The 21,232-nt window shown below is 41.5% G+C and overlaps 1 protein-coding gene and 1 non-coding gene across 5 annotated transcripts in view; both read right to left on the bottom strand.

Moving 5' to 3' along the window:
• Positions 1-10,591: 10,591 nt before the first annotated feature.
• The window catches only part of SLC9A7 (solute carrier family 9 member A7), a 79,784-nt gene continuing 69,143 nt past the window's right edge, over positions 10,592-21,232 (bottom strand). For 3 of the 4 annotated variants that reach the window (XM_035314963.1, XM_035314971.1, XM_035314953.1), the window contains 3 exons: positions 20,275-20,357; positions 17,221-17,326; positions 10,605-12,341 (listed from right to left, as the gene is read on the bottom strand). In XM_035314963.1, the coding sequence (XP_035170854.1) occupies positions 12,093-12,341; positions 17,221-17,326; positions 20,275-20,357 (438 nt within the window). In that variant the 3' untranslated portion in view covers positions 10,605-12,092. Of the gene's footprint in view, positions 12,342-17,220; positions 17,327-20,274; positions 20,358-21,232 lie in introns of all 4 variants that reach the window. The other variant, XM_035314948.1, reaches the window with a different exon arrangement.
• LOC118160982 lies at positions 14,207-14,400 on the bottom strand. The gene has a single exon (XR_004747796.1). It is a non-coding gene; the product is annotated as a U2 spliceosomal RNA (small nuclear RNA).

Below are 21,232 nucleotides of genomic sequence, written 5' to 3'. Positions count from 1 at the left end.
AAAACAGACTTCTGGCTGCTTTTGGCTCCCCACTGTAGGTCAATGTGTCCTCTGTGAACTGCTCATGTTAACCGTGAAGGGAACAAGTAGCAAGCAGTTTCAAAACTGAACAGCCTTGGCTCGATTTTAAACTGAATTCAGGTTGTGTGGCTGTGGAAGCACATCCAGTCATGGCAGCACCTCTGGCTCCGCAAACACCTGCCATGAGGAGCTCCGGGTCTGAGCCCCTCAGCTCCCCGCTGCGGCTGCAGTGCTCCTCAGCGACGTGGAGGCAGAGAATAAAACCCCTTTACTGGCTACAGAGCAGGGGAGGGATGCCCCAGTTCTCGTGTCGAAAAGCCCATGGCTCCGAATAGGTAGGCTGTGCTCTGATAAAGTTTATTATTAAAATCTTAAATGTTGCATGGCAGGGGGTTAGGTGGGAGGGGAGTCTCCTGTGATGCTACAAACCTGGGAGAATAATTTAGAGACAGGCATTTAGTTAAGAGAACATTGTCCTCTTCTAACGACGCTCTGCTGAATGCAGAAGCAGTGTAAGGCCCTGCGGAATAATTCCCGAGACTGATTTTTGAATTTCTGCAGGGTTTCATCTACATATGAAAAGATAATTCCATATTTAGTGGTTTTAAACCAGCGAGGGTAAAAATTTTCTGGGGAAGCTGATAGCTCCTCTTTACACTAAGACAGCTGTAGGACTAGAAGCATCTTTAAGTTTGAGCCATCATTTGAGCACCTGTAATGGCATAGCTGCAATTCACACAGAGCAAAGCTTGCATCCTTTGGACAGTTACGTTCTGGAGTAAATGCTAGAAGGTAAAAATTGGGCTGATTGCTGCAATCAAGTATTTTCATACTTCCGTAGTATTACTCTCCATATAAAGAAAGCTTGAACATCTACAAGACGAAAAAATCCGTATCCATTGTCACAAATTGTGTCGGATAAATGCCCAGAGTGGACCACAACTTTTCTTTAAATGGTTGTGCATTTTTTTTTCCATGCTGCTGCCTTTGCCTCACCTGGCTATAGCAGTAGCTTTGTTGAAGCTTGCAGCTAAGTGATGGCTTTCAGCAACCCGAGGGTAGATTTGTTCGCATTCGCCCATAACGTTACAACAGATGGCTCCTTCCTAGCAAAGGGAGAAGCACAGAAGTTTGATGGTGTTACTCCCTGCTCCCCCCTTCCTAAATACCAGTCCCCAGGGTAAATCGTGCTTTGTCTGCAGGGTTTTACCGACGTGCTTGTTGCCTGTGCTGAGGAGACTCCCTCACATAGCCAATGCACTAAACAAAACTGCACCTAGATCCCCTGGGATTTCCTCCCTGCAGCTGCTTTAAATGCTACTATTTACGTGGGGTCCAAACCTGAGCAGCTACCTTGGGTCAGAACAGAAAAGAAAAACACCGTCAAGAGCCAGTTGTTCATACAACGGAGGTGGCCATGTGCTTTTTGGCACCCGTCTGGAAGCAGAAGGGCGTCGATCCCCACCTGCGAGGGTGCAGCAGTGCTCCTGCCCCAGGCGGCCGTGCCGGCACCCCTCCAGGAGGCTGCCTGAGCTCAGCAAAGCCCCCGGGGAACTCTGCTTCTTGCGACCGTTTTAAAAACCAAATACCAGAGCGCAGGACGAGGAGCGTACAGTAGGGTATGACTAAGCACACGAGAGCTCTCTCCCCTTTTAGCACAATGACTAAAAGCTCCGTTGGAGAGACAAGGCTGGGGCTCCTATTTAGAAACTGGGGCGTTTCAGCTTGATGTTTAAAATTTCGTGTCATAACCCAAGTTTCTAACTGTAACTGGGGCATGTGTGTAATTACTCAGCCTCTCTAGAATAAAGCACGCTTTCTGAAGATTACAGCTGATTATGCTTCATTTTTCAGAGCGCATGTCATCATTTAGTATTTAAATACAATTCTTGTTCCATAACAAGACAGCAGACTTGATTTTAAGATTTTAAACAGACACAGATTTGATCATTTTATTTCATTAATCAGATGGCTCAGAACACTTCAACAGTGTATTTAGAAAAAAAGTCACATTTTCAAGCATTACACTGCACAAAACTGAACATTTTTTTAAACAAACAAACAAAAACACCAAACAAAAACCTCTTTGCTCCTAACTTCACAAACACATGACTTATGTTATTTCAAGTGCGTTGCAGAAATCACTTGGTCTTAGAGTGGGGGTTAGTCTAACAGGAATAAATAGATTTTACTTCGTGATCCCAGTCTTGGTTGGGGAAAACAGGAGGTAAAATAGATGAACAAAATTCATTTTATTTGCAAATACTGAACTCAGTCTAAATACCTATGATGTCTTGCAATGGAAACAATATTAGATTGATAAACAGAAACATCCTTTATTGATTATATTAAGGAGTACACAGACAGCCTGGGGGAAAGGCAGTGTGCAGATCTTCCACAGCTTGTCAAGCACAATTTAATTCTTACCACCATTTCACAGCATCATTTCTACTCCTCCGTTGTTTGATCTAGTTCGAATATTCAGCTGATGCTAGCATCCTGGAAAATTTACTGAGTATCCTTAAAAAGCTTATTTTTATTCAGAACTTGAGAAGGAAGTCCCCAGATATCTGAGGAAAGCATATTGCAAAAGCAAAAGAATGGTTTATTTGGATTGAAAAAGGAAAAAAAAAAAAAAAGTTGAAAACAAGTAGCATTAAAAGCATCAAATCTTCAGTCTCCTGAACAAAGAGGCTGTGTAGCTGCAGACAGGAAGCACTGTAATCTTCTTAGGTCTTAGTTTTCCAAGACGTGATGCGGTAATGTTGAAGAAGAGTTCTTTCTCTTTAAACACCAGATCTGAATTTCATAACTTACCTGATTACAAGCTTTCACACGTTCTCACAATCTCACAACTGCTAAAAGCTACTTAAGTGCAGGAACCCTCGACAGGCTTCTTGCCTTCGGATTTACTGCAGAGCTTCCCTTCCTGGCTGCAGGGCCCCTCCAGGGGCAGGGGGCAGCTGGCTGGCACGCAGCAGGCAGAGGGACCTGCGCCACCTGGTCAGCCAGATCCCGCTTTGCGTCTACGAAGGGATGGGGAAGCAGCAGAGTCACACTCCCAAGCTTGGAGCACACGTGCACTTCAGCCAAACTTCCTGCTGGAAAGGCTCAAGAATGATTTCTAAAATGTGCTCAGTCACTTTTATAACCTCATCGTTGACCAGAATGGACAAGTACAGACAAAATGCAGCACTTGTGACTGAAAACACTCCTTCAGCTATTTGTAGGGAAATGAGATGAGGAGAGCCTAAGATCGGCTTCACCTCCATCGACTAGAACTGTAATATCTCATGCTTGGATCTGCTGACCGTGGATCACCCTGCCACCAGAAGATACAGTGACTCACTTCGTGCAGAGTACAGCAAAGCCCTCAGACTGTGTCCATGGGAAGAAGAAGACCATCCGTGCTCTAAGAAGGGCCACGGTGTTCACACAAGCCATGCCAGTGACTTGATGAGCTGCCAAGCAGCGCCAATTCTTCGGTGTGCTTAGAGGAAAAAGGGAAGGTGTTGGGGAAGCGTCCATCCAGAGTAATGAGCTCCAGTTTTCATTGAGATGAAAAATCATCCCAGAGCTAGCTGGTCACTACAGTAACAAACTCACCAATCTGTGTGCAGCTAGAGTCACTTCTGTGTAAAATGCATGGCAAGATAATGCAAGATAGGTAAGATTGTCCGCTGGTAGCACACCACAGAATTGCCCTCCTGCACAGGCTTCATGCCACACCTTCTCACAAGACGGGCAGTCAAAGCACCTCGTGCACTGCTGCTTGGAGCAGTCCTGTATGAGCGACTGCTGCACTGGGCCCTGAATTCCCCTGCCCCAGGGCCTGCGCAGGTACAGCACAGGGTTAACACACGGGGCAGCCGTTTCCAGCATTCATCTGTTTTATTAAACAGAGTAGCTTCCTACGTATGAAGACAAAAGAAAAGTGCTCAACAGCGGCACGCGGCATGCTTAGGGGACAGCGATGCAGTGGTGTGTTCGTCCCCCTCGCAGCTTTTCAGCTCCTCAGGGACTGCCTGCGGCAGGGGCCACGTTTGGGTTGTGTCTGACCACTGCCAGTGCAGCTGCTCTTACCAGAAATGCTGACTTTTGTTCGAAAGCGTATCAACGGGTTCAAAGGCTGTGACAGCAAGTTTCACTATTTGTTTAGAGTAAAAACACTGCCTTTGGGTTTGATTTGCCACCTCAAGTCCACAGGCAGCCTTTCATTTGTTTTAGGGACTCGCTCCCTCTTCTCCTGTGCCATGCCACACTTTAATTTTACAAAGCCGTATCAGATCTCCCTTTACCATACTGAAACAACCCAGGTATTTACTCATTACATGAAAATTACACAGGATTTCTGGTCACCTTTCTACCTTGCTCTGCCTTTTCAGTTTTGTGCCCTTTCAAAGACAACCAAAGCTGCAGGGGACGCTGATGGCAGGGACACATGGTGGACTTCGGCAGTAAAACAACGTGAAGACAGCACTCTGCCGACCTACAACAGGGGTCTGTGTCCATACCTAACCTGACACTTGTTAGCAGCGCAGCAGCTCCATGCAGCACTGGGTTCTCTTATTTTTACAAAGGGATGCACGGACGAGGCCTTAATCGGCGTGTTCAAACAGCTGAAGGTACAGCGATGCCTGCCCACACAACCCAATGGTTAGCTACCTACGCACACACATCAGCCAGTGGCAGAAAGCCCAGCAGGTGTTTCTGTTCCCCCTCCTCCACTACTAGCACCCTAGAAGAGGGCTTTCACAATATATTTTTTCACAATATTTTTGTTTTTTTATCTCTGCCCCAACCCACCTTTTTTTAGTTAAACAATAATCCATTGCTATTTAATATCACTCAGATACCGAGCTCCCAAGGCAGAGGTCCAAAACACCTGCATTTTTTCAGTGCACGAGCAGCCTAAGACCAAAACAAACCCTGAAAGTGCAGAGCTATCGCCCTTCTATCCCCACAGCTTCAGGTGTAGATCGGAAGGCTTGCAGTTGCTGTAGCTGTCACCACTATGAAGAGGATCTATCAGCAAGTAGTGGTATATTCCAATTTTACCAACCCTCTGCTTACCGTAGTTACTTCAGCGTCATTAAAACTGCACATGAGAGATAAATGTTGTCTCCGGGAAGGACACCGACTCCATGTGCTACAGACCTCCCTGATACAGTGCTTGCCACAGCCCCAGCTTGAACCTGTCAGGTAACGCAGGGTTTAGGTGCTTTGAGAGCAAGGGAACCAAGGTTACCAAAAATTTTGGAGAGAACATCTACCAGAGCAGTATTATTCAGGACAGTATTAGATACTTTGGTTATCTAGTGCCTATTTACGTTGAAGTAACCTTAAGACAGCTCCTGCAACTTTGCTGATGTGTTACCTTCAGCGGCAACAGATTATGAGTTCTGCAAATGGCAGAATGATAAAAATCAGGTAAAATGCTGCGGATGATTTTGTGCTCTATGAACAGATCACAACTAATGCACACACACACACAAAAATACAAACAGAACAAAACAAAACAACAACCCTGCAGTTACAGGATATAGTGTTACTGTTAAGGAAACACACAGAAGGCTAATCTCCCTTAAAGGAAGAAAGCAAATTTAAGACATTCTTGGCTGGCTCACCTTCTCCCTGTTCCGCTGAAGCCAGCTATGGTGATATCCCTTTCTTTTACTTCTGATTTCCCAAACTAAAGCCAGACAAACTTACCTTAGGTGACCCCTTGTGCTAGAAGCTGTTATTTCACAATGGTTATTCCTAATGTGCTGGCATGATCTAGAAGAATGTCTCCTGGCATGCTGCTTTCTGGTATTAATCTGTGTCAGCATCAAGACGCTCAGTAAGGCAATCTAGGACTGAAATTCAGAATCAGACAGTGGACGATGACCTCCTTGATTAAACTAAAATCTGGAAATGCAGTTCATGAATATGCTATAACATGGAACTGCATGACCTACTTCTCCCTCGCCCTGCAATAGCAGCAAAGTCTTAGTTAAAAAGTAAATCCAATCTATTTCTCGTAGGCTGAAACCAAATATGTAAACACTGCAGTAAAACCCTTTTAAGTTGAGCATTCACTTTCTCTGAGGGAACATATTTTTCTTCCAAATAACCACATCAAAGTGGCCCTATAAGTGCAGTATTTCAAAATATTGTTATCTAATTGACCAGATTTGTTTTTTTTATGCTAACAATGTAGCATAGCTTTGACATTGAGCTCAGGCATAAAAATTATGTCTGTTTTACTACAACTTTTTTTTTTTTTTTTTAATCTTGCATATCAAATGTGCTTATATGGGATGCTTTCAAGTTCTGAAAGGTTATGAGGTGCAAGAAACTAGGGGCATCAAAAATTAGTTGATAAAGCATTACATTAACAAAAGCTAGAGCTAATCTAAATGTTTCATTTTTCCCAGAACAAAGACTGCTGCCCATTCGCATGCACCAACCTAAGTCATTTTCGGCTCTGTACAGCAGAGCATGAACCTGGGAGAGGCATTGGCTTTATCCGCACCAGTGCAACAGGATTTCCCTCCCTGGTGACACTTTTCTTCAGCACCAAGCTCCCAGACACAGAAAGTACAGGCAATCCAGAAAGTCCTTTATTCCAGTATGCATCGTCATGAAGCCTCTCTGCTCAGTTTCAGTCCGTAGATAAAGCTCTAAAGCTAACCATGATTAAGAAACTAGTATAGGATAAAGGAGTATTGGCTAAAGCATCCAAACCAGATGGACCATTTTATTACCCCAAAATCTGAATTGATTTGAGTACTTAATCTAGTGCTAAGTTCCATAGCAAAAGCTTGTACACATCACCTATCAAACTAAGATGTGAAATGTCATTTGAGCCTGCGACACAAATGCAAACGATTGGTCTACATTTACACCTTGTACGTATGCATGCTTAAGGCACTTCCATATCAGTCAGACTAATATTACCCTAAGAACAACTTTCAGAGTCACTAAAGACTTTTGAGATTGAAGAAAGCAGAGCAGTGGTGTGAAATTATTTTTAAACGATTGTTCAAAGTTCCCTTCCTTGCCCTGGACTAGAAGAAAAGGAGAAGAAAAGAAGAGAAGACTTTGAATCTATGCTGAATGTGGATGGGGGTTGTTTAATCACTGTTGTGTTATCCCATCATTATTTTAGAGTAAGTTATGCTGAAGTCCCCAAAACTTTTCAGCACTTAAGAGCGCAGGATTAAGAGTACCAATTGTTTACAATGCTGTTCCCACAGTAAAGCTGCCTGTTAAAGCCATTTCCTGGCTCTGAAATTCACTATTTCCTCCCCACTTTCCTTCTCTTTCACTTTGCAGGCTCGTTTCTACTGGAAGTAAGTTATTTTTCAGAAGGGCACTCCCAGCATTACAGGCCAAGAAGTGTCTGTGGTTTCCCACTGCAGAATGTGGGCATCTCCTCCCCAACCCTGGCAAGCAGGACCCTCCGAACTACACTGCAGATAGGGTTTGTGTGAGCTGCTTCTTACGAAGAAGATTTTTCAATATAGGGACATGTGAAATCGTTACTCAACGTGTTTTTCTCTTAGGCACATGCTACTAAGCAGCTCTGCCCTGCTTTCTGTGACTCCAGTTACAACCAAGATGACACAGGGGCCACGTGGAGATATTTACTGCCTTTTTTCCTGCTCCATGCTCTGTGCCTCCCCGTCGGGTTTTACCCTCCCTTGCTTAAAAGTTTCAGTGGGTCATGAGTTCGATGTTTCGGAGAGGAATAGTCCCTGCCGCTGATGCATTTGAGAGTCCTCTGGTTCTCCCCACGAAGGTCCTCCCCTCACCCTCATCTTGAAGAGAAGCACACCACCCTGAGACTTCTGAGTGCTCAAATTCCATTCCCACACTCGTGCAGAAGCAGAGACCATGTCTGCCAAGACTGAGGTCAAGCATGTTATTCCTGTGAGCTACTTCAAACAGAGTTAAAAGAAACACTGAAACTCTCCTTGAAAGGCATGTGAAACACATTAGTTTTCCCTGATTTACTGTTCAGAATTAAAGAAAAAAATCTCTGATCAATACTGTGAGAAGAGAGACTGCAAGGCATGTTATACAAGACAGACCATCCTTTCCACACCAATCTACAAATTGTCTTGTTGAATGATTAAAATCACGGGGTGTGGCCTCTTCATTACTATAAGCTGCTTACCCTGTCTATTAAGGTTGCTAGACTTTGTCCTACAAGGTCTTCTGCCCCCCCAGGAACAAAACAGAGCAGCTATTGTAACAGCAGGCATGTTAACCTTCGCAGGGTATTTGTCTCAGATCAGCTCACTGGAAGTTCAGCCAAAAACATTTTTATTTTTTTTTCCCCCTCCATTCAAAATTTCTGCAGTCCTTTCCCCAAATGCAATTCCTTCCATGTGGGACAAAAAAAAAAAAAAGCCCCCCTACTTCTCAACTTTAACTGATAAACCGCCTGTAACCCTGCAGACATTATGGGAAGCAGCCCTTTTGCACAAAGCACACAGCGTTGTACAAGGGATTTGTCTCACACTCACGCAATTAACAGCAGGCTAAGCACAAAAATATCACTTGTCCAGGTACTGTTACTGTTCTTCTGAGATCTGTAAATGGAAGTCTTCCCAATTCTTCCCCCAAACATTACAGGTGAACACACAGAGAGGTTTAGGTAACTTCTTAGCGTCTAAATACGATGTTAATGTATTGCTTGTATATTGCTGTGGCTTGTAATGCAATTAAATCAGCATTAGCTTCTGTGAAGTACTGAAAGAAGAGCAGGGACTTCGTTTTGCCTGTCTCCAGGGACTCATAGCAGGAGATACAGCTTGGAAACTTCAGGTGAAGATTTCCAGCAGTAAGTTGGTGAAGCAAGTATCTACAAGGAGGAATCACTCAGCCCCAGGTACAAGGGCAGCCACGTCAGCTGCAACATCCCATGCTGGTATAGCGATACCTTTTTCAATGAAGACCATCATCTTACATGTTTTCTCTTCCAACTAGAAAAGGATGCTAGCATGTATCAATTGCCGTTCATCCCAATCTTAGGCTGTTTTCTCTGTGCAAAACCTCACACGCAAGTTCTAAGAAATTACACACCTGCTGTGCAGTAGGTCAAGTTCTTGCCAGCTCAGGATCTTACTGGAAAGGAATTGGAAGGATCTTTTAGAGAGCACTAGGTGGTGAAATACGCAGCTTTTCAGGACAAGGTGTTGTTTCAGGGCAGACTGTTTGTTTTGGATTTAGTTTCTTGCTTTCGTCTCCCCACCACTTTTTCAGTAAAGGAAAATTGGGAACTTTGTACAAGGATCAACACAGTACGAAAAGGTTAGATGGTGTAGCTTACCTTCAGTTGACATTTTGGAAGATTTAAAATAAAGAATTAAAAGATTTTTAAAAAGAATTTAAAACAAAGGAATGAAACTAAGGTTATGTATACAGGTCTCCCCTCATTATGTTGTATAAATGTTTCAAATACTTTTGGAATACAAAAGTTAGACTACCTCATTCATCACTTCTTACTAATGAAGAGTCTACTTTCACTGCCCTTTCACAACCACATTTTGGGCTTACTGGCAAACTTAATTCATGAAATTATAGAATGACTTGGGTTGGAAGGGACCTTAAAGACCATCCAGTTCCACCCCCCTGCCATGAGCAGGGACACCTCCCACCAGACCAGGTTGCCCAAAGCAACATCCAGCCTGGCCTTGAACACCTCCAGGGATGGGACATCCACAGCTTCTCTGGGCAACCTGCTCCAGTGCCTCACCACCCTGAGTAAGGAATTTCTTCCCTATACCTAACTTAAAACTACCCATTTTTAGTTTAACGCCATTCCCCCTTGTCTTGTCACTATCTGCCTGTGTAAAAAGTCACTCTCAGCCATTTATCTTTGCCATCGAAATTATAAACACAGACAGATAAATCTGTACTGGGATGATTTACTGATGCTTTCAAAAGACTTAGTCTTCCTAAGAAATCTAATGAAACAGATTTATTTTCACAACCTGTACATCATCTTTCTTCTAAAGAACAGATCTCTGCAAAGTACATTTCAGTTTCAAGCTGCATGTAAAGGTTTGCCTTACTGTATTATGTATGTTTATTTTGGATAAATTTCACCATCTCAACCCAAAATTTGGTTCATACAACTCGCTGGTAACTCAATTAACTGCTGTTGAAATCTCAAGTCCTCACTCAGTAGGTCCTCAAGACCCTTGCTTTTGTAATTTTTAAGCTACTTTTTATACTGCCAGCACTTAAAAATAATAATAAAAAAAGAATAAAAGAAGCCACAAACGGCATAAATAGAATGTGGATCATTGCCATCTTTGTCTTTCTTGAATTTCTCCTTCTCAGAGATCTTCATCAGGGTTTGTTACTCTTCACCATTTAAGAACAGAGCTCAGACCTCCAGTTTTCCCCACAAAAAGCTTCTTTGTTTCCTTGAGTCTTTTTTCTTTAATGTCAGACAGTCATTACAGATCAATGCCCTTTAAAAATTTCATCTTGGAGGGATGCACAAGGAGGTAGATCACTCATCAGCAAACACATTTGAAAGAAAGCAGACTTAGACAATACAACTGCAATGTTTCTCTGTAGCAGTAAGTTGTCATTGTTAGCCCATCATTAAGTTTAATAGTTGAGGAAAAACAGAGCGGGTATTTACTCACACACATTTTTATGACAAACAACTGAAATGGCAGCAAGATAAAACCACAATTTTTAGACAAACTGATATTACATCACATTAGTGGTTTGAAAAATAAACCTTTCGAGACATGGGAAATGACATTTTAGCATGCTTTAAACAGCTGAACTGCTCTTCAAAGCATAACTGTTTTCAGCTACCGGCAAAGACAGTGATATCGCCTCACTTTGAAAGTAAAAAGCATTAAGCAATACATTAAAGCTAGCCTACTTGTAAATGGGCTAAATACTAGGCAAAGATTTTTCCCTTTTCACATTGAAGATGATACTACAGTTTGTCACTTCTGTAGTTTATATATTGTTGTGCAATGCCCCACTGAAGTTTCACATCTACTCTGCAAAAAAGAAGAGCAGTAAACACCTTTCTTTTAGGATAGACACAAATGGTAAAGCCCGTAATGTTTGTCTGTCCTTAAAATTGAATGTTTGCTGTTTGTCACACAGGAACTGTAAGCAGAGTCTATGGATTCTTCTGAGAAATATGAAACTGCATGGTTCCATGCAACTTCAATACTGCCTTTTTTTTTTTTTTCTTTTCCCTTCTTTTTCCTCCTCTTATCAGCTGTTTTCCCCAGCCCAAGACATATTTCCACCTATCTTCATCTGATTTTAATAGCCTTAAGGGAGAGAAGGTTTTTCCTCATGACTTCTGCTCAAGAGGTCAGGCATGTCTTGGACCACAAGAAGTTGGATGTTACCCTTTTGAGGCACTAGAAGTTAGGCTAATAGTAGTCGTCAGGTTTCTCAAAGCTAAGGGGACAAACAGCTCATTGTCTTCCTATTTAAATACATGTCCAGTGAAGAAATCTTATTTTCCCTTTTTTTCCCTGAAACACATTAAGTACAGCTCGTAGTAACAGACTTGCCACAGTGCTGCATTCACGCATCTGTGCTCCTAAGGTTCACTGTCCCATTTTACCTCCGGATTCCTCAGCCTCGCTAGAGAAGTTAACAAGGGAGCTCTCCACATTCAGATACACACACATTCCTTTTTGTCTCCTAATAATCTTGTTTATATTTCTTCTTCCACATTCACAAGCTAAGCCAAGACAAGCTCAGTTCTATGACAATTTTGCCACATACTTCTTCTCAGAGAGAGCTGCTGCAGCTGAACAAGACAACTGCAGCATCTTAGTTACACTTAGATTCAATGTGTGGTTTAAAAGCAGAGTGTGACCAGTTTTCATTTGTCTGCTTTCAGACATTTAGAAAACCCCACTGTCAGCATCTTGAGTAAAAAATAGGGGACATCTTCAGACCTTAGTAAAACCACTCAAACACATGAACTTGTTTAAATAAGCATCCCACCTCAAGTGACACAGTGGCCTGCAGTCTTCCTTGATCCATCCACAGAGCAAGAGCTGTTGTTACCGAGTCAGTAATCACGCATTGTCTTCCAGAGGAAAAACTAGCCGGGTACCCCTGCTTGTAACTTCATGGTCTGCTGCTCCCAAGTCACGTTCCAGTGCCTCCTCTGAACTACTCTTTGTTCTCCTGCCATCAAGGCTAGTGGTAGCTGTATGGGGGCCTGAAGAACCGTTGGCAGTTATTGTTGTGTCACCGTATGTCACAGTGAGGTCACCGTCATTAAGAATAAAATCAGAATCCTCTTCTCTAAGCTGTTCTTGATTCTGGAATAAAGGAGAAAAGTCTTTGTACAGTGCACAACATTAGGTCTTTGCCAGAAAGATAAAGTTTACCTACACGTCAATACAGAAGCAACAAGAGGTAAAATTCCACCTTAAGAAGGTGTTAAAAATAACCCTGAACCCAGCGTTTGCAAATCAGATTACTGTTCTCTGAATAACTACTGCTCTTGTGGATTGATAAGGGGGAGCTGAATCCAAGAACAGATTTAAGAATTTAATAGCACTGGAAATTTCCCAGAAGTACAAGAGAGAAGCAGTCTATGGGGGTTTTTGCATGACAATTTAGAAGGCCATATAGGAAAAAGAGTTGAGACCAAGCACAATTAAGTAATTCTAGATAAAGTTTGAGTTGCATCTTTCGTTAATTAGCCAAGTTCAGAAGCAAGAGACTCATGCTAAGAATTCATTAAGTCCAAGTTCTTTATATTCAAGGCTTCCTATACAAATTGTTTAGTTCAAGAACTAAACACATTTCAAGTATCTGCTTACTCTGTTTACCTGATACTAAACTGAGAATTACTTGACCTAGTTCTTAGGAACACTCCTTGAGCCCTGGCAGTAGGAAAGGCTGATAAAAGAAAACGCTTCCTTCATAGTTTTGTGACTAGTTCTGAAGTGTTCTTTTTTCAAAGTCATTCAGGCAAGTGGCTCGTGAAACACTATGAATTTATTTTGATGGAGATGGGATGAAATATATTGTCAAGGACTAGAAATCAGTGAAGTATAATAAAACACTTGAGTTTAGTTTTCCTACACAGCACAGTACAACAGCAAGCCATTACACCGCTTTTCACTGCTATTTTACATGGTCTTCATAAAAAGCAAAATGGCTGAATTGGTCAGAAAATGGATTTTCCTCAGAAGAAAATTCTATCAGTACGATAAGCTTGCTGTCCTACAACTGACAGCATTTCTCTCTGTGAATGGCTCCATATTGCTTAGCAAGACAAAAGAAATTTAGATGCATGTATTGCTGCTCTCCCTGGTAGGCTGGATGCTGATCAGGCTGCATTCTCATAATACATCATTTTCTTGCACTACAGGAAAGGAAGGAGGGCACAGGCTGTGTGAGATCAGCCTGACCAGAAAACCCTGCTTATATTGCAGAACAGGATTTCAGTACACTTGAGACTGACAATTTTGATTAATCTCTCTGCAATGAAAAACTCTGTGCCTAGCTAAATAAAGCTTCCTGGGAAAACTGCCTGTCCTTATTTCAGAATGAAACCACTCAAAATAAAGCAGCATAACTCTAGATGATATAGAACATCAACTAGTCAGGACTCAAAGAGGTGTCAGGAGTTTACCAAAACCAACAAAAAAGTAAGTGATGCAGTTCAGTGTCAGGTACAAGACAAGCCCTACTTAGACTGAATGCTAATTTCTCAGAACCTTTGTGGCATCCAAGCTTATCACCACCTATTACAGATAATGTTACTGTGATAAAGAGTACTGTTCTCAAAGAGCAAATAGAGTTTGGGATTCTTCCTTTCTTTCATTGCAAAAACAAAACAAACTTACTGAACTATCTTAAAGAGAACAAAGGTAAAAATTAAAAGGTTCAGGTACAGTGAACAGAACAGCCTTTATAAACTGTCTACTGCAAAAAAGCAAGTCTGGGGAATAACACCAAGATGAAATAACTGTTTAAGAAAGTCTGATATCCTTCTATATTCCTTTTTTAAGAAAATACATTCAATTTAATATGACAAGCAGAAACATTAATACGAATAAAAAACAGGTAGTTTGTGACTGCAGACTTCTTATGTTTTAAAAAGCCAGAGAAGTTGCAATGCTGTATCACGAGTTGCCTATCATGGTGTTTACCCCTGGAGAAGCAGTAAGGGAGGGCAGACAGTGCACTTGGAGATGCTGCCATCAATTCCAGGGCAATACGTGGAGCAGCTCAGCAAGCTCCCAGGTCACCTCCTGACTCCACAATGCCACTTCACAGCAAGTCCTGGCAGCAAGGGCATACCAGATGTGAAACTAGCAAGAACACACATTATACCTGAGCTTCCCCAAAAGGCTGAACAGCTCTTGGAAGCAAAATACTGAGTAGAGAGGGGGCCCACAACCCTTATACTATATGGCAATTCCTAACTAAATCTTTTCTGGTTTTCCCAGGTGGTACCTGCATGTCCATAAACATGATCAGATCCGGAGAAAGCACTGAGCTTTCTCTCAATGTAGTTAACAAACATTGCCTTGTGCGAGGCAAGTTCCTCTTACTTGTTTCACTTCTGAAGTACACTGTAAGCAGCAGGCAATTCATTTCATATGCTCCCCAGAGAACATACATGAACAAATCCATGTAGTATATGCATTTGATGCTGTGCTTGCAAGCACAGAGGATGCATGAATAAACCTACTGTGCTTCACGCAGCATGAACAATTCTTTCAAGAAAGACAGGAAATGTATCCAAGTAGGTCCCTCGAGACTTGAAATTCTTCCAAGAATAACCCTAAACTGGCCTCTACAATCCCCTACAACTCTGTAAGACTAACTTCAGTTCGCTCAAGAAATACAGGTCTGAACTTCACTACTTAAAAACTATCATGTCAAAGTACCTAAATCCAACATCCTACAAAAGACTGAGTCTTGTTTTGACTTGGGCACTGTAACCCACAGACTTCACAGCATTCTGTCCAACTGGTCATAAAATTTGTTTGAGAAGTCACATGCCCATGACCACATGCTGGAGATGTTCACGCTGCTAAAGCTTATTTAGAGTTACTGCTCACAGTGTTGGTCTTTATTGCCTCTTAAGGCAGTATGAAAACAAGCACGAAGCGTGCTACATGTGCAAAACACGGGTAGGCACTATTTCCACTGCTAGTAGTGAATACAGCACAGGCATCACAAGTGACAAAACTTACATCAGCAGTTACCTATCTTGTGGCTCCAAAGTAAAAGCATCACGTACTATGCATGCAAAATATATTACAAGTTAAATCTGATGCTCTGCTTAGGGTTCCTCTAGTTCTCAGTTGAGTTCAAATCCGTCAAGGAAACTAAATTCCTGCTATAAGGCTAGATCCACTAGGAAAAGGGGGGGGAGGTGAGGAAATAACAGTTCTCACCAGTTTTGAGAGTTACTTCCCCCAAGACTTAGACATACTGCAAATGAAGTTTCTTTATTGGATTTGCATATTTAGAAAACCACTTCTCTCTGCTGTCATACCAAGTGTCACACTGTGTATGGTGCAAGAGATAAACATTCAAAAAATGGGTGGGGGCATGCGTAGGACACAGAAGGCACCACTGAACAACCAAGCAAAAACAAAGTCCCCAGCAGTGCTTCATCAGGAAAAGCAGATGAGAATACAGGTGCTTCTTCCAAACAGGAAGAAAGGTTGGTAGAATAGGTCTTCAGTCTTTAAGCCTCTCAGATGTGCCATTTAATTTTCCTAATAATATCTCACAAAAGCAAAACTACTCCAAGCAGTTTCTGTCCCCCAAAAGATGGCTCTGAGTTGCTTCACCTGCACTTAAGAAGGCAAGAAGCTTCCTTAGCATTCTGGCTAGTAATAAAATGGTGTAGTCACACCATTGTAGCAAGGGCAGCCATGCAAAGAAATGAAAAGCAATCGCAGAGTTAAGATATCTGGAAAGGAAACTAGAAATTGCGTCTCAACTTGATATTCTTAATCCTAATGTAACAATGCACCAAAATAGGAACAGTAAGAACGACTACAACGTGAAAGTTCCACATTATGTGTGTCAAAAAAAAAAGTATGCAGGCTTTTAACATTTTTATATCAACAGCGAATTATGCAGTGATGAAGCTAACACCTCAAGACAGGGGATGGTGAGGTGTGTCACAGAACCAATCCAATTAAATAAATTAGTAGTAGCTAATGACAGTAGCTAGTAATGAGTAAAGAAAGAGAGCCAATTTGTGAGAGAAAATGAAAGCCAAAACTACATGCTCATTCTGGTTAGATCCTCAGTTACTGGGAAAGTAATCTTATAAGATCATACACAGATAGCCACATGTGCAACACACAAGTAGGCTAATTGCTCTGGTGGATGCTTTCCAGCCTAGATCTGTTTTAAGATCTCCAATGGCATTGCAAAGATGGGAACAAGGCCAATTTCTTGCATTACTAATAGCTCTAAATAAGCAGTGGAAGAGGAATTTTTCTTTGATGTTTTACTGTCGGATAAAAGTAAGATTCTAGTAATCCTAAAAGAAGTACAGGAAAATATGTCAAAGTTGCACGTGGAATTTGTAACTTTCTAGGGAAAAAATAGTAGATATCTGGTCCAAAATGAATAGAGAACTGGCTGTGCTACTTGAACATAACAAAGATGTTACCATCTCCAGGTTCTGGACAACCTGTGAACTGGAATGACCACACAGTACTAAGATTTTATTTACAAGCAGTTCATAAAAAGTTGTAGATTTAAGGAGCACTTTACAGATAGGAATGACATGTATCAGGATCTTGCAAGAGTAACAGGAGAATGAAGCATTAATTATTGCAAGACACGGCTGCAAATGTAGTATACTGCCCTGCTAGACCGAGATAAGTAACTGATTAACAGTTTCTGAAATGTGATCTTAAATTTCACTGTGGAAACAACTAAGGGACATTCTACCAGATTTCTTTCTGGCACAGGTAAACATGTCAGTGTCTTTTCTGAAGGAGACCTCAATACAACTTTAGCAGTAACAAGAAAACAATCTTGTCCAAAAGTGTTAAGAACAGACACAATATTTGGAAGCAATTTACTAAGATCACTTACCAGCACTTACATACAATAAGTAAATCATACCACCTCTTCTTAAAAGAATGCTTTGGTGAAGTTAGATATATAAAAACAAAAAGACAAATATTGAGTTATTCTACTTACATCATAAACCTGTGGACTCGTCAGGCAGCGGGCTATGAGGCCACACCAGCTGGGTAGAGTTGTGGTTAATGGAGGGCCGCTGTGAGTGAGAATTGGCTTTAAATAACTTAAGTAGTTAAGGAAAACAGAACAGCAATTGAAAAACACTATTTAAAATAAAAACAGTTGTACATAAATATGGTTCTGCCTTTGATCTATGTGTTGCTCAATAATTGCATATAACATCCATTGAAAAATCTGCATTTGTAAACAAATACATTAAAAACATCTCCCTTCCCCACCCCAATTTTCCCTTGATCCATTTAAGGGCAGCTAATTTACCAACAGGTTTTCTTCAAGGGTAACTAGCTAACTCCCTTACTGTAGTTTCATGTAGTTGCAGCACTTCAAGCTTTTGGGCTTGCTGAAGTCAAGAGGAGCAAGCAGAGATACAGGTGCTTTCATGTTGTTAGTTCCAAGGGAATTTCTGCTGTGCAGCTAGGAGCACAGCGTCAAGGTTGCAAGCTAGGTATGCCACCTTCTTATCTCCATGTGGCTTAACACATGCCAATGATGAAACACTGCTCTGAGGATGTTGCATATATACTGCAGTCACTGAACTGGTCCACTATTAGCTGGCCAGTGAGCCACAGATGCAACCATAGATCAGGAGTAGACCTGGAATCTTCCAAATAAATCCATGTCTGTTCACACTATTACGCTAGACTGATAATATGCTTGAGAAGTCAAAAAAAAAAAAATTACTCATGAATCAAAAAAAAGGTGTCCCTGCTACAGAGCAGCATGCTAATCCTGCCTGGCTCAAGAACAGAGCTGGGGGAGAATGCTAAGATGTCCAAACATTGTCTGAAATCAGGACGAGTGTTTTTTTTTTTGTTGTTGTTTGTTTGTTTTTTTTAATTCTTCTTCAAGGCTTATTTTAAATGCAAGCATGATACAGGTATTATAGCTACGTTAAGCCTCTATACACAGAGAGAATCAAGTCCACCTGTGAATTAATAGATTCCCTGATACTAACTCAACAGATGAGAGTTTGGGGAAGGTGAGGAGAAATAATAATAATAAAAAAAGTAGTTTTAGCCAAGGGGTATCCTTCCCCTTTGGCAAAGCCTGGCATAGCACATTTACTTGAGCACATAGCGTTGTGATTATGCCACTACAGGGCTGTATTTCCTCCATACCTCCTCTGCTAAGTGTGGCTACACCCAGTCCTGGAAAGAAAGACTCTCCCTCCAGCCCTTACACTAACCTACCTGCCTACTTGTCCCTGCAGCAGATAGGCAAGCAGTGAATCATCACAAAAAAAGCAACCCCCCCCAAAAGACAGCTGGTACTTCACCACAGTTGTTTCTCTCACATTTGACAATTGTGGGTGAACCATGAGATAAGCCCATGACACTGAGTGAACTCCACGTTCTACAGGAGTGAAGTTCCCAGTTACTCCTCTGCACAGTGCTCTGCAAATAGCCAGCATTAGATATAATCAGCAAAAAATATTTTGATATTTAGATGTAGGTATAGAGGAGACAACTCTGCAGATCATCCTTTATGTGCAACTAAAACCCACCCAGCAGATGTTTATCTGAATGCTTCCTTACAACAGAAGGAACAGAATTTAACTTAAGATACAGCAAGACAGCTTTGCCTCTGCATGTCAGCTTCCTCAGCACAAACTTCACAGAAAGCTTCACTAAAGATTGCTAGCTGCTACCGAAAAAGCAAGTGCATTATCAGCATCCTTTAAATAAAAGTTTTGTGGAACAGCTCATGAAGCTGTGATTTGCACTTAGCACTCCCCCCATCTCCTCTCCCCCCTTGCTGTGGCTGCTGGGGACTGCACTTGTGCTGGTGTCAGCTGAAGGGAAGTCAGCATTGCCAACTACCCCTGTTATTCATAAGGCACATCCCCTTTGTAAAGGCAGGGGAAGGACAGCTCTGCTTCTGCTTCCTTGGGGGGTGGGCGGAAGGCAGTCAGCCACAGCCAGGTCCCGCTCTTACCCACACAAGTCTTTTTGTTTGTTTTTATAATACGAATATGGTATTTGAACAAAAATTGACCTTGAGGCACTTGGACACCAGCCACTACATTTAAACTGTTTACTTTAAATCGTTAACAGTTATGAATATTTAAACCAGCACACACGCCCTTCTGGGCTTTGTCCTACGACTGCATCATCTGAAAGCATCAGTGATGGAATTTATCCTAACAGGGAAGTGCTGTTCGGATCCTAACACTTCCAACACTATACCTTGGTGTCCACGGATGGTTGATCTTGATGTACAAAGCATGGAAGGAAACAAGTGTGCTCCAACCAGACCAGCAACATCTCAGCCACCAATGGACAAGACCCTGTGCCATCTATTCACTTCTCAGGTGCAAGCTGCAACAAGATTAAGGCCCTGTCACAGGTATTTAGACATCTTTAAATGTCACAGAAATTACTAGGAATTGAGTACTGAAAAGTCTAAGTATTTAGTTAAAAGTGACTCGGCATGGCCACAAGATTAGCTTTCCCATCTTCTAAGTGAATATAACACACTGAGGAGGGACACCTGTGTGATATATTGTTTAGGAATACGCTAACTAGTTTAAAAACACTAAGTAGTTGGTTTTTTTTTGTCTGTTTGTTTTTAATATCAAGCACAAAGGATGGGACAGGTACATAAAAATTATTATGAAGTTCAAACAAGGCTATCTAAACAGCATAATAGCAGCTTCAGAAAGGTTGTACAATATTATGTAGACACAAAAAGACATGCTCTTCGTTCATACTCATAGGAATATTTAATTGTCTGTCTTACTGTTAAGCAAAACCTCAGCTCACAGGACTGACTTCTTTTTTGGTCATCTGGCAAACGTGAGATACCATGCATGAAATGGAAATGTTCATTTTCTGAGTCAGCAAGGTGAAGTTTCAGTTGTTTCTAGTCAAATACTTGATCTTTATCATGCCTGACTCTCTCAAGTGCTTAAAGCTGCATATGGGTATATGGCAAGGAAATAAGTCTGAATATTCCATGTCTTGAAGTGAAGCTGTGTTTTCAGAAGGATACTTATGGTCAAAGCTATACCACAGCCTGAAGAGCCAAGCACTTTCCTGCTTCGTTCTGTTTCTTCTTTCAGAATCTGGGCCATCCTAAAAATAAGATAAAAGCATATTCATTATTATGGGGAGGGAAAAAAAAGAAGTCATACATTCCAGTCATTCACATTACACTGGACTATGAAAAGCCAAATGACTTCAGCACTGTACAGAGGCTGAAGGAGAAAACTATTTAGAGACTTATAGTGATGTTACCAACCCTAGAAAGACCAGAAATGACTGTGCAGAGAACAAGCAGGCTCTCTTCACTATCCTCAAGTTACCTTAATAAACTCCCTGCCACCATGTTACCTTAAGCCTTAAAGTTTACCAAATACTGCACTGACTATGTGATAAGGAAAAAAGTTCAAAACTGAGAAATAAGCCTCACTGACACCCTGTCCCACACCCACCTCTCAAATAAATGAACTGAGACAGTCCAGACTGATTCATTTTCATTACTCAGCTGGCTTCCTTAACTCCAGCAGTACTTTATGTTTTCCCTTGAGCCTACTGCATCCTTGAAAGAACAAGAAAATTTACTTGGCCTGATAAATTCTTGCAAACCTGATTAAACACATCAGGCTTAAAAGAAATATGCTTAACAGGGAATCCACATAAAAATCACAATTGAGGAAGGTTATGCAAATTTCCTAAGTGCTAGATCACAGCCGCTCTCAGGAGTGCTAACAGTTAAATATAGTCCCTTTGCTAGCTGTGCTGCATGTCATCACACCAGCTGGTCTGCAGCTGCATTTGTGGTTTTCTTTCCTCTTTTTTTATTTTATTTATTTTTTTATTTTTTTACACTTTTGTTACTTTTTTTTCTTGGACAGAGACCAAAGTTAAACCCAGGAAAACAGATGATGCAAAAATGCCTTGCGTGAATCATCTTCCAGCAGTGTTCTTTTCCAGCAGTTTTGATAGAA

Source organism: Oxyura jamaicensis, chromosome 1, assembly GCF_011077185.1.
Source record: "Oxyura jamaicensis isolate SHBP4307 breed ruddy duck chromosome 1, BPBGC_Ojam_1.0, whole genome shotgun sequence".
In the NCBI taxonomy this organism is placed as follows: domain Eukaryota; kingdom Metazoa; phylum Chordata; class Aves; order Anseriformes; family Anatidae; genus Oxyura; species Oxyura jamaicensis.
This window is presented reverse-complemented; position numbering and strand designations above follow the sequence as displayed.